General features: G+C 39.6%; 1 protein-coding gene and 1 pseudogene across 1 annotated transcript; both read left to right on the top strand.

Moving 5' to 3' along the window:
- The first annotated feature begins 276 nt into the window (after nucleotides 1–276).
- Nucleotides 277–5,079, top strand: LOC137727369 (uncharacterized CRM domain-containing protein At3g25440, chloroplastic-like; annotated as a pseudogene).
- A 449-nt stretch (nucleotides 5,080–5,528) lies between these two features.
- LOC137730166 (protein FAR-RED ELONGATED HYPOCOTYL 3-like) lies at nucleotides 5,529–7,737 on the top strand. The gene is made up of 3 exons (XM_068469232.1): nucleotides 5,529–5,648; nucleotides 6,164–6,549; nucleotides 7,096–7,737. Exons 1-3 carry the CDS (start codon nucleotides 5,582–5,584, stop codon nucleotides 7,339–7,341), a joined length of 699 nt encoding a protein of 232 aa, XP_068325333.1. The 5' UTR covers nucleotides 5,529–5,581; the 3' UTR covers nucleotides 7,342–7,737.
- The last annotated feature ends 5,432 nt before the right edge of the window (nucleotides 7,738–13,169 follow it).

Raw genomic sequence — 13,169 nt, 5'->3', positions numbered from 1 at the left:
GAATATGTTCGGCTAAGTCATGTAAACAATAAGCTGCCTAATTTTGTATCAAATTTGTCATTTACGAGATTCGAATCTAAAATCTCTCACTTCTAAGAGAAGAAGAATACTTTTAGACTGCGAACTAAATCATATTAGAATCCAAAAAGAACTAGTTTTTCGTTACTCGAGTAAGAAATCTCTTTTTGCAGCACTAGGCAACTGCGAACTAAATCATATTAGAATTAAATTTGTTGCGATGTTGACAATGAATTGTCGAATTCCAAACGCTGGATTTTGAAGCTTGGAATTCCAGATGATCTAAACTCGCCTTCTTTCTGATCCTCCAATCAGAGAATTGCTATTTGCTAGTGCAGGTCTGCCCCAATGCAGAAACTGGCGCGGCCGAGCCTTCTCCGGTCACTGCGCCTTCTCAAATCCCACAACCACCTCAAAATCCACCGACACAGGTACCCATCTTTCTCCAAATCTCAATGAATTTTCAACCAAAGTTTCATTGAAATGTATAGCATTTCATGTCTGGACCCCACAATGCAGTAGCTTGGGTGATGTTGTATGCAAGATGTTCGACGAAAAGCCTGCTGCTTTTGGGGACTTGTATTAACTACATTGCAAAATATAAAGTTGGTACAGAGGAAAAGGAAGATGATAGAGAGAAAACCAGAGAGATTGTATTGATTGAATGGATAAAATGTATACAAATGAACTTTTTTAGAAATGATAGCTATACAATCCCTTATATAGCCATATAACCTACTTACAATAATACCCCTCTAACTATATTTCTGTTATATCAGTTATTACTCCCCCCTCAAACTAAACTTGGAGGATCCAAGTGAAGTTTGAGCTAACTAGGTATTTGAGACTAATCTGGAACTACGAAACGAAGATGTCTGCACTGCTTCAACCCCTGTCTCTTGCAGTTTGGAGTAGTGTATGATAGTCTGGAGTTGTTGACATTAAGGCACTGTGACTGGACCCTTTTTTGAACCTCTGATTTGCTGCAAACCGGTGATGTGCTTCTTGAATTCCCTTGAATGCAACCAAGAACTCACTAAGTACTTGGAGAATGACACTCCAAGAAACCAAATCAACAAAGGAGAATGACACTCCAAGAAACTAAATCTACCAAGGAGAATGACACTCCAAGAACCCAAATCAACCAAGGAGAATGACACTCCTTTTCACTTCGCTGACATGAAACCTAACAAAAAAAAAAATTATACTGATTTCTACCAAGAAAGACTGACACTTTCTTGTCATAGGAGATTGATACCCCTTTTCACTTTTCACCAGAGATTGACACTCCGTTGCTTTTCTCAAATTACACAAATCTCAAATATAATACTCCTCAGTATACTAATCAAGCAACCTTCTTCATTCTTCACACAAAACGAAATCATAGAAAGTCCAATTCACAGAAATTGTAGATATTGCACAAATTTTTCATATCAGAGAGCTCCAAATTCTCAAATCACAGTAAACTTCTCAGACAACATTATAGATTTGCATATGGATACCAAGAGCAAAATCACCTGATTTACACCAGAGATCGAACATGTGCATAAACTCCAAGCGCAAAATCTTCAAGAAACCCAGCACTCGAATTGACCAGTAAACAGGCATTGTTGCTTGCTTCTCTGCTTTACCCCGACACACTGTTCTGCCTAAGATTCACTAGCATGGGACTGCCACTTTCAGGAGAGTTTCCTTGTCCATTTCTTACAAGTTCAGAGGCACAAAATGCAAACCCCTCATACTCCATTTTATACTGCTAAAAGTGGGTGAAACTACAGATAAATCACCATTAGTCGAATTGCTGACAGACTGACCAGGTAACAGAAGTTCAGATCCATTTGTTTGGTAATATGTAACTAGTACTTTCATCCTCTGCACGGGCAACAACATCCTCCACTCACAAAAACCGGAAACAATGCTAACAAACTCATCTTCAAAACCCAAAATACTTGATACACAAAATAAGCTGCAATCAGAACTCATCTTCAAAACCCATCGCACCAAGGCACAAATCACTACAATTCACCTTATTGAATACCCAAAGAAAACTCCAACTGGTAGCGGCATTTTACATAATCCAACAATATTCTTGAAAATGGGAGCACAACAGAAACACAAATAGAATACCCAAATCTTGAACAAATATACTTCCAAAAGCAACACAAGCCACAACCAAGTAGCAGAACAGTAATTCTGAACCAGCACCAAAAAAAAAAACTTGAAAAAAAAAAAAACCCAAAAAAGATCCATTCTAATTGTTCAAGAATTCAAAGAAAAAGGGACTGAAAACATAACCTTCACATGAAACTTTTGAGTTGGGCATTTCGACAAACACCTGGAGTGCACTCATGTCTGATCTTTCTTCCATACAGAGAACAGAGTAGAGATCAAAAAATTCACTGACCCATTTCTTCAAACAGTTGGAGTGCACATAATTGGAACACGAAGAGCTCCCAAGAACAGAATCCACCTTCAGCCACCAGAAAATCGTCAACTCGAGGAAATGGAATTAGAGCACCTCGATCTTTCTTGTCGCGCCAACCTTCCACCGTTGACCACACAAGATCTGAAGAAGAAAACTCCAGTGCAGGTCAATCTGGGCTTTTTTTTTTTTTTTTTTTGCAAATGGCAGAGGCAAACTCCTAAAGCCAGCGCGAAGGTTCTCTCTGTCTACAAACAGCAATCTGGTGTCGAAACGAGAGAGGAATCATCGAGAACAGTGGTGAAATCTCAATTCATATCCTAGAAAAATAAACCAAGAACAATCACGGAAGCACTGAAAATCTAATGAAAATTCGAAGAGAAACTAAACTAGGAAAAAAAAAATTTAACTATTAAGAAGTGAAACCACCATAATCTATGGCGTGAGCCTGGTGGCTCTGATACCATATCAACTACATTGCAAAATATAAAGTTGGTACAGAAGAAAAGGAAGATGATAGAGAGAAAACCAGAGAGATTGTATTGATTGAATGGATAAAATGTATACAAATGAACTTTTTTAGAAATGATAGCTATACAATCCCTTATATAGCCATATAACCTACTTACAATAATACCCCTCTAACTATATTTCTGTTATATCCCCTCTAACTATATTTCTGTTATATCAGTTATTAACTTGATGGGTACTGCGTGGTTTCCGCCGGAGGGCCGTCGATGGGTTTATTCAGCTCCGTATGTGAACACAGAGCACAAAGCTGTGGAGCCGTTGGAAAATTCGAAAGACGGCGGCGCGGGTGCCGACGGAGCTGGTGATGGTAAAGTGAAAAGGAAAAAGCTCAAGGGGAAGAGGGCAGTGGTTAGGTGGCTCAAGTTCTTCAGGTATAAGAAGAAAGATTATGAGAGAATGACTGCTGAGGAGAAAATTCTCCACTAGTTAAGAAAGGTAAACTAATCTGTACATTAAGAATTGTATACGGTTAATGATTTCGTACAAGTTATCTGACAAATACGGATGTTTGCATGAAAAATGTAGCACGGTTCTGCAAAATGTTTTGAGACTGATGATGATATGTGGTTGCTGTTTTTGCAGGCTCAAGGGAAAGAGGAAAGGCTTGTTGAAGCTCTTAAGAAAATTGAGCCCTCGGAGCCATCGGAGACAAACCATGATCCAGAAATATTGACGCCGGAGGAACACTTCTTCTTTCTTAAGATGGGTCTCAAGTGCAAGAATTATGTGCCCGTTGGAAGACGGGGGATATACCAGGGTGTGATTCTGAACATGCACTTGCATTGGAAGAAACATCAAACGCTGCAGGTTGTGGTGAAAACATTCTCACCTGAGGAGGTTAAGGAGATTGCTTCTGAGCTGGCTAGATTAACCGGAGGGATTGTGCTCGGCATTCATGAAGAATACACGATAATTATGCATAGAGGGAAGAACTATTCTCAGCCTCCAACAGAAATCATGTCACCTAGGATCACTATCTCCAGGAAGAAGGTTCGCTTGTCCTATATTTGTCTAAACGTACATCTTTCAGACAATTTAGACTTAAACTGTCTCCATTAGAACACTGCATGTCAAGCCCAAGCAGAGTGCTTTTTAACTGCATATTTGAAATTATTTTTCCATGCTGTAACCACCTCATTGCTCTTTTCTGATAAACATTTTAAATCAATGCCCGATACCATGACAATCAAGTCCTTTGCTTGCTTCCTCATGACCGGAAAACAAGTTTTCCTTATATAATATGTTAGTTCAAAAGATCCATCAGTAAATAAAACACAAATATACAAGGAGATGCAGGTATATGTTCGATAAGACAGTTATACTTTTGACAGGTGTTGAAATTAAAACTAGGTTCACTGATCATATAGTTGAAGCATTGTATGTCATTATTTGTTCTCATGTTTTCCCTTGTATTCTCTGCTCCCCCATACAGGCTTTAGATAAATTGAAGTACAAGGATGGTCTTCGCGCTGTAAGAAAGTATATCCCAAAACTTGAACAAGAACTTGAATTGCTTCGAGCACAGGCTAAAAGGAAAATAGACATTTATACAGATTCTATGGAAGAAATGCAGGAAACTGGTACTGAATCTACTGATAATGTAGACTCTGGGAGCTCCTCAAAGTTGAAGCTGGAGGCTTCAAATAAGGTAAAAGAAATGATGGATAGAAGCAAGGAACGCTCTGAGGATGACCTTTCAACAGACGTGGATATATCTTCGGACTCTGAAGATTTACCCGATATTTTTGATACTGATTCTGACAAGGAGACCGAGAAGAAGGCAGATCGACCTCTGTATTTGGAAGAGTTTGAAAAGTTTCCTATTGAAAGTGATGTAGAACCTGAAGATTTTGAGGATCACTTGCGTCAAATATCTAGGGACGCAAAGAAGGATAAATCATTGGACGAAAATGCTGGCTTGCCAAATTTTGATGAGGTTGATCGAATATTTCTGCGTGCTGCTTCACTTTTAAGGGAAAAAAAAAGAGTAGATGAGACGCTTGTAAATTGCTTATGATCACAATTCGATTGTTAGATACCTGCTCTTCTTCTTCTAGTTAGATACTTGATTTTTTATGTTATCTTAATTTTTTGGAATATACTTCCTTATAGCGCGATAGTGTCACGCTTTGCAGAAAATATAAGATTACTATGATACTATGTCAAAGTCCAAACATGGTAGCATTACATTTCCAATGGAATGTAAGGAGCGTTTTAGAAAAAATTGATTTGTAAAGTAAAAACAAAGTATGATTCAGTAGTATTCTGAAATGAATCAAATTCAAAACTTCGTTTGTATAATCCAAATATGAACACCCAGAATCCGTACCTGAATTAAGATTCCCAACAAAAACTGGCGGGTGGGAAATTACCAAAATTCAATCTTTACCACTTTCTCACTTATTTTCTCAGGAAACTAACGGAAAAGCCGCCAAGCCAACTAAAAACAAGTGGTACAACTAAACGACTAGTAAAATGATGTCGTTTGGAGGTCGTACGACGTTGGGACAATAAACAAACAAATAAATAAATAAGCGAGGGGAGTTGAGATTAGAAAGCGAATTGGAAAGTGTGAAATTTTTGTTGCCATTTGTGAGCAAGCGCTGAAAAATGGAGCATAGATTCGATAGAAGGCCAAGACCTTGGCTTGGTTTGATTGGAAGCGACCCCAAATCCCGTAAGTTTTCTGCTAGCTTTCTCTTCCATCCAGTAATTTTGTGTTTGGTTGCCGAGAAAATTTGAATGAGATTTTGAGCTGATTGTGTGCAAGTGCAATCTATCATGGGTTTTGCCTTTTAATTGGGATTTCATGGTTTTTTGGGTTTGGAGTGTACAGAAACTTCTGCCCAGAAAAGAAAAAGTAAATGAAAAGCTCTTGAAAGTTTAAAGATATGAACTTTTCTAATGGATTATGGTGAAAAAATGGCTTAGGGAAGAATGAATTTGGCTTCCATTTCTGTAATTCCAGCGTTTAATTACTTAAAACCTTGTTTTTTACTTGAAGGATTTAGTTTTTAACTGTCTGATTCATGAGGAAGAATTAACTTTGGTGTTCAACAAAAGCATATAAATCTTCAGGGTAGGAGGAAATTCAGTAGAATGTGATTTGTAGAGAGAGAGAGAGAGAGAGAGTTATTATATTTCTCGAATGTAATAGTATGTGATGTGTGGTTGTGAATTTGGATTGGACAGCCGGAGCACCTGAAACTTCGGTCGAAAGGGACTTGAATGCAGTTGGAGAACCATATGTTGGTATGGAGTTTGAGTCTGAAGATGCTGCCAAGGAGTTTTACGAAGATTATGCAAGGCGTGCTGGATTCATCATGCGTATAGGCCAGTGTCGTCGATCACATGTTGAGAAGAGAATTCTTTCCCGTAAGCTATCCTGCAATAAGCAAGGTGGGCGTTCTGTAAAAGCTAGAGACCAAGTCCGGTCAGTTCGAAGACCGCAACCTACAACAGGAGAAGGGTGTAAAGCGATGATGCTTGTCAAACTTAAAAAATCTGGAAAATGGGTCATTACAAGAGTTGTTAAGGACCACACTCATCCACTTATAGTTTCTTCCGGGAATTCTATGGTAAGTTTATCTATCTAAATTCAAGAAAAAAGTAATCATTGCTCAAATCTTTACTTTAGTTTTTAGTAAATGAAGTTGCTCTTTTATGCCTGTCGCTCTTCTTCTCGAACTTCTAAAGCATGAGGGAGAAAATGATTGATGGAACTTTGCTTACTGACTGCATTGCTGAAACTGTATTTTCTGAAATCGTAGTTTATGTATCTTCTGATCAGGTCTAAGTGGTTTAGATTCCTCATCCCTGCTATAACTAGCATGGTTTCCGTCTAATGTAATTCACCAGCTTATCTATGAATGGGGCCTTTCAGGTTTCCATGCAATGGAGTTTCACAGGTTTAGTTTTTCGATGTTCCGGATAATTGGAACATATACTATTCAGGATGGGCGTATTTTTCTTTCCTTTTAAGATGAAGAATCTCTTATTTAGGTTGTTTTTTATGTTAGGGAATATGGTTCGACAAAGGATCTGAAAGTGTTTATGGGTACATGATTGCGGAAGTGCATTACCTGCAACCTCTGAATCTGATTTTCTCTCAAATAACTTCGCAGGATGCAAAGGATATGAAGATTGCGGAACTCACTTTGGACCTGGAGCGTGAAGAGCAATTATGTGGACAATATCGTGAGCTACTACTTACATTGCTGAATCATGTTGAGGAGGAGACGGAAGACATAGCAACGAAAGTTAGAGGAGTCGTTAACTACGTAAGAGAATTTGAGACTCAAGTTGAAGGGATTCCAGAAAATCAAATGGAGTCAAGTTCGAGGGCTTCCTCAAAATCAAACGGAGACTGAAGTTCAAGAGCTTCCACAAAATCAATCAGGCGACAATTAGAGACAGAAGTATGGCTCTGTCCATACTAGTTGCATGAGGATTCGACTAATGTTCTCCTCGGGAGTATTCTGACAGCCTAACATACTGTATAGCAGAGTTGGCTTGGCTGATTTATCGCACAAGCAATCTCGAAAAATGTCTTGAACCGATAAACTTTCATTGTTTAATCGAACGAAAAATACAACGAAAGTTTGTGGAAGAATGTTGGATTTGCATTGAACTGTAGAATAAAGGCACATCTCTATTTGTGACAAAAGAAATTGATTGCAATTAACACTGTACATTCTTTGATGATGGAGCGGAATGGTGAGTAATTCACAGATGAAATCCTAGTTTTAATTTCCAATGCTGCTATCTACAAGGAGAAAGATTTTGCATTGTTCGTAAAACCGAGTAGTTTTTCTCGATTTTCCGATCCTTGTAACCCTGCAATCATTAACAAGCAAATTAGTCAATTGCGGAAATTGAACCGAGTCAAAAGTATCGATGATTGCAGGGTGATAAAGATTACTATCATGAAATAACAATCATAAACTCAAAAGATTGCTATCATAGAATTCTAAAGTCGATTCATTAACAGATTCGAAAATTTTCCAATGATTACTTATCTCAAAGTTCACCCTTCTTTATTCTCTACTTGAAATTATTTTCAACGGTGGTTCATTCAACAAGTTTGAAATAAAATAAAAATTCGCACCAAACATATATATTAGGGAAAAATTAATGTCTATTAGGTTTTAAAACAAAATTCCACCAATTACCAAATGTTTTAGGATTTGAACTAAGTTTGAATATCATCATTAGCTTACCAATTGTAGTAAACGTTAACAAAAATTCTCCTATTATCATATAGTTGTACCATCATTTATACCATCTCTCTAATAAAGTGTGTGTAAACACGAATTTTCATGCGACAAATGGAACAAGAACACGTGTATAAAATAATATTTTGTATTAATTTTTGGGTTACAATCTCTTTTACAATTTGATCCTCTGATTCTATCTTCGTAAGGTGTAAATTTGTGGATGGGATGTTGATCCAAAGGGTCGTAGGGGTTTGGTCTAGGGATGAACAATTGTGCGATTTGTTGATGTTGTTGATCCAAAGGGCCGTTGGGGCTTGATCTTGGGATGAACGAGGATGAGGGGATCTTCAAGGGCTTTAGGGCTTGATCTTGATGAACAGTTGTGTGGATTTGGGCTTGACTTTGATGGACGAGGATGAACGGATCTTCAAAGGCCTTTCGGGGCTTGATCTTGATGAACAGTTGTATGGATTTGGGCTTGACCTTGATGAATGAGGATGAACGGATCTTCAAGGGCCTTCAAGGCTTGATCTTGATGAACAGTTGTGTGGATTTCTTCAAGGATTTGATGAAGAATGAAGAGAGCTTTCTTGATCCTTCGGGATTCTTGGGAATTTGGGAGGTTGGATGCTTGAAAGCTTTAGAGTTTCATAACTTCAAGGATTTGGGGAATTCTCTTCCAATTTGGGAGTAGAGAAATGCAAATGTGAATTGGTCCCTTGATCCCTCGATGGAGAAGCCTATTTATAGGGTTTGAGAATGAATCACCACCATCATGTTTTTTGTGAACTAAGTGGAGGTTGTAGGTGAAGTAAGTGGATGATGTAGGTGAAATGAGTGGAGGTTGTAATTTTAATGCATTGGTACATTTATTTCACCAAAATTTCGATGTCTACAAATGCCCCCATTTCAAACCGCATCGTATACATGTGCTTGTCACGTGTAGAATATGCGTTTTGAAGTCCCTTAATGTAGATGTCGATCTAAGGGCCATCAAGGCTTGATCTTGAATTGGGCTGAAAATTTCTTCAAGGGCCGTCAGGGATTGATCTGGAATTTAGCTGGAAGATTTTCTACTTTCCTCCAATTGTTGGTTTTTCACAGGCTTAATCTTGAACAGGGCTGAAGGGTTTTCTGGATTCCTTCAAAGGTTGATTTTCCACATGCTTAATCTTGAACTGGGCTGGAGGGCTTTTTTTTTTGCCAAAATTCCTCCAAAGGTCTAAATTTACTCCTTTTATGTGGAACTAAATTTGATTCAAGGGTGGTGGACACTTGATCTTGATTCGGACTTATGATCCCTTCAAGGGTCGTTGAGGCTTGATCTTGAATTTAAATGGGACTAGGAGCGGTTTCACCTGGCAAGTGAGATTCGGCTTTATTGGGGATGAATCAACACATGCGGTTGTTGCGTTTGTTAATTATCCACAAGTTTGATGTTTCATTGTCACTCGTCATATATGTTCTCTAGGCAGATGTGTTATCTTCTCTGAAAGCACATCAGCAGTTGAAGATGAGTGCTCGAGAGCAATGCTAGGTAAGCAATCAGGGAAGACGTTTCAGGCAATCGGTTCCTGACTGGAAGCTTAATTCCAAGTGCTGACTGATTGCTCTCATTCTCATTATCATGCAGGTAAGAACAAGGACAAATAAAAGGATTGAGAGAAAGCATAATATGAGATACTTTTTCTTTTGAAGAAGTAGTGGTGATTTGACGGCGTTGCACAACGAGGCTTTGCTTTTCGATGACGGTACCAGTGAAGGGCTGTTGAGCTTCTTAAGCTCTTCGATTAGAGCAACGATGGCAGGCTAGAATTTGACTTAGATTCCTCCGTCTGGAATATGCAGTTCTGCAGGGAAAGGCGTCATGCTATAGTGACCTATTCCAGCTCATTATTGATCATTCTGCTTCAATCTCTTACATAACAAAAGTGGTGCGCAACCTTTGTATTTGAATGGTCCTTCAGAACATCATTTCTCAGTGACTCATCCATGTTTGGCAGCTTCAATGTAAAGAGCCAACATCATATCAACTGTCATGAAGTATTCATTGAGGAAATTCGAGACCTATCGACAGTTGAAGATGAGCGCTCGAGAGCAACACTAGGTACTCAACCAGGCAAAGGTTCCGGGTAATCAGTTCTAGATTGGAAGTTTGATTTCAGGTTCCGACTGATTGCTTTCTTTCTCCTTGTCTTGCAGGTAAGAGCAAGGGAAAAAGAAAAGACAGGGAAAAAGCATGATATGAGATACCTTTGTTTTCGACCCTGATGATATGAGATACGTTTGCTTTTGAAGAAGTAGCGGATGAATCATCACATGTATTTGTTGCGCTTATCTCCACATGCTTTGATGTATCATTTTCACTTGCCTCATCTGTTCTCCAGGCATCTGGTATCTTCTTTGGAAGTACATCAACAGTTGAAGATGAGTACTTAAGAGCAGTGCTAGGTAAGTAATCAGGGAAGGGGTTTCAGGCAGTCAGTTCCAAATCAGAAGGTTGATTCTAGGTGCTGGCTGATTGCTCTCTTTCTCCTTGTCCTATAGGGAAGAACAAGGACAAAGAAAATGACAGGGAGAAAGCATGCGATGAGATACTCTTGCTTTCGACCTTGATGATATAAGATACTTTTGCTCTGGTGTGACTTGGTTGAAGAGGTATTTTCAAGGGGGAAGAAATCTGAGTATGTTAAGAAGTTTGGTTGCAGATGTATTCTTGGCAACGAAGAAGAGTCAGGCGTTTTGGATATGTGCCTTGCCATGGAGGATGAAGGTCCACATATATAGGGATTTCCCAATAGCAGGTAGTGTTGCGGATGTGGCCTTGTTTCCTATGCTTGTTGGCAACAGCGTTGTAGTTGGAATAGTAACATTCACATGTTTTCAACTTTGTCAGAGATATTTAACAAAGTTGCACATGATATCTGAAAAACTGAGATTGTGTCTGAAAAGTGTTGACAGGCTTTATGCAGGAAAATCCGGCTTTTGAAATTCGAAGAGTGGTGTCTCTTCAATTTTTGAACGGATGGCTGTGTTGCCTTTCCTTTTATAGAGGTATCAATTGTATTCAAAATGCACACTTTGAAGATTGCCCACTGTGAAAATTGTCTCTGCTGTATTTCTGAGATTTTACTCCATCCAACCTTTTTCTTTCATCATTTCTGAAAATGGCTTACACATCTAACATCTGCTTAGATTTGAGTCTCATGAGTGATACAGACGAGCCGCATCAGGATAATATATGGCGTCCGTCCTTCTTATCCTCTAATGGCCCTCTTACAGTTGGAGACTCTATGATGAGGAATGAAATGATAGTTATAGTAGTAGCTAGGAACCTCCTTACTCCCAGAGATAATAGGCTTTTTTCAAGACAGTCTGATGAGTTAGCCGTTTGAGACTCCTTGACTCTTAGTGTTTGGTGTACGGGCTATATGTCCAATATGGGCTAACGCCTACTTGCTCGAACTCGTCAAGTTGGATCATTAACAGCCGAGGTGGCAAATCTTAGATAAGAGATCAGACAGCTCAAGCACGAGAATAGAAAGTTGCACATGCTTGCAAATAATTATTCAACGAGCATGAAGAGAAAGCTTGATCAGCTACAAGAATCCGAAGGTCGGATTCAAAGTGACCATTAGAGGTTTGTGGCTGTATTCCAGAGGTACTTTTTGCCTTCGCCATCTGGAGTTCGACCAAGTATTGAGGCACCACATGATCAATCTCTAGTGCCTCATTCTTCTGGGGTTTTGCTTGGTACTAAGGCTTCATGTGAACAACCTTTGTGAAGGTTCCCTTTTTTCTTTCTTTCTTTTTTTCTTTGCTTTTTTTTTTTGTACAGATTTGTAATTTCTCGTAGATATCAATAGACAGGCTTTATTTCATTCAGTGTATTGTGCTAAATCACATTCAAAGGCAGCAGCCATGGCGGAGGTGCAGAAGCAGCTGGAGCTTGAGGCAGAGTGTAAGGCGTCAAGCTTCATGACTGACTAGTCGTTTGACAGCAGTCACTGAAGCTCTTCATTGATTTTGATCATGGTGGCAGAATGACGAGCTCGAGGTGGTACAAGGTGTCGAGCTTCATGACCGACCAGTCGTTTGACAACAGTCACTGAAGTTCTTCTTGCCCTTAGAGATAGCAGGATGCGCAAAAGCTGGAGGAATGATGCACAGAAGCTAAAGCAAAGATACACAAAAACTAGAGCAGCAGGAGGCCAAAGAGTTGAGAGCATCACGGAGGAGAGCTAGAAGATAAAGCACGGTCGCGATGAGGTTGATGAACAAAGGAAGGCCAAAGAGCTGAAAGCGCCATCTGTGAGTCTAATGATCGCAGCCTGCCCCCTTGTTTCAGCCAACAGTAGTGGAAGGCAATCCCCAGGCATCCAAGACGCGGTGAAGCGACACCAACCCATGTCACAACCTTAAGCCGAGTCAACAACACCAATCCAAGTCACAACCTTCAAGTCCAATAACCGAGCTTAAAGATGGAAAACATGAATCCTGCAACACCAACCCAAGTCACAACCTTAAGCCGACACTGTGGCACTTCGTCGATACCTTCAACTTCTCTGCATCCTTTCACCAAAGTTTACCATGCCCGTAATGTCTTCACTAGCCAGAGCATCGCCGTGAAAACCATCAACAAGAAGAAGGCACACCGGCTCCAACCTCATGTCCAACATCAACAAGCTCTACGAGGTCTTCGACCTCCGAAGTATAGCAACTGCGCAAGTATTGCACAGCCACTGCACACCCGTTGCACTATCTGTCGTCGATGACTAGCCCAACAGTAATGGTGTCGACCAAAGACTGATAAAGCTGCTCTAGACCTTGAGTAAAAGCCTCTTCAAAATACGTGACATCTGCTGTAACAACCCTAGGTAATCTATGATGAAGAAGAGGTCTAAAACTCTGCCATCTGAAGTCAGCATCTGAATCAGAATTTCAAGCTCATGTAATACTTTGGTAACATCGTGGAGTGAGCC

The sequence above is a fragment of the Pyrus communis genome, chromosome 3, assembly GCF_963583255.1.
Source record: "Pyrus communis chromosome 3, drPyrComm1.1, whole genome shotgun sequence".
Lineage (NCBI taxonomy): Eukaryota > Viridiplantae > Streptophyta > Magnoliopsida > Rosales > Rosaceae > Pyrus > Pyrus communis.
This window is presented reverse-complemented; position numbering and strand designations above follow the sequence as displayed.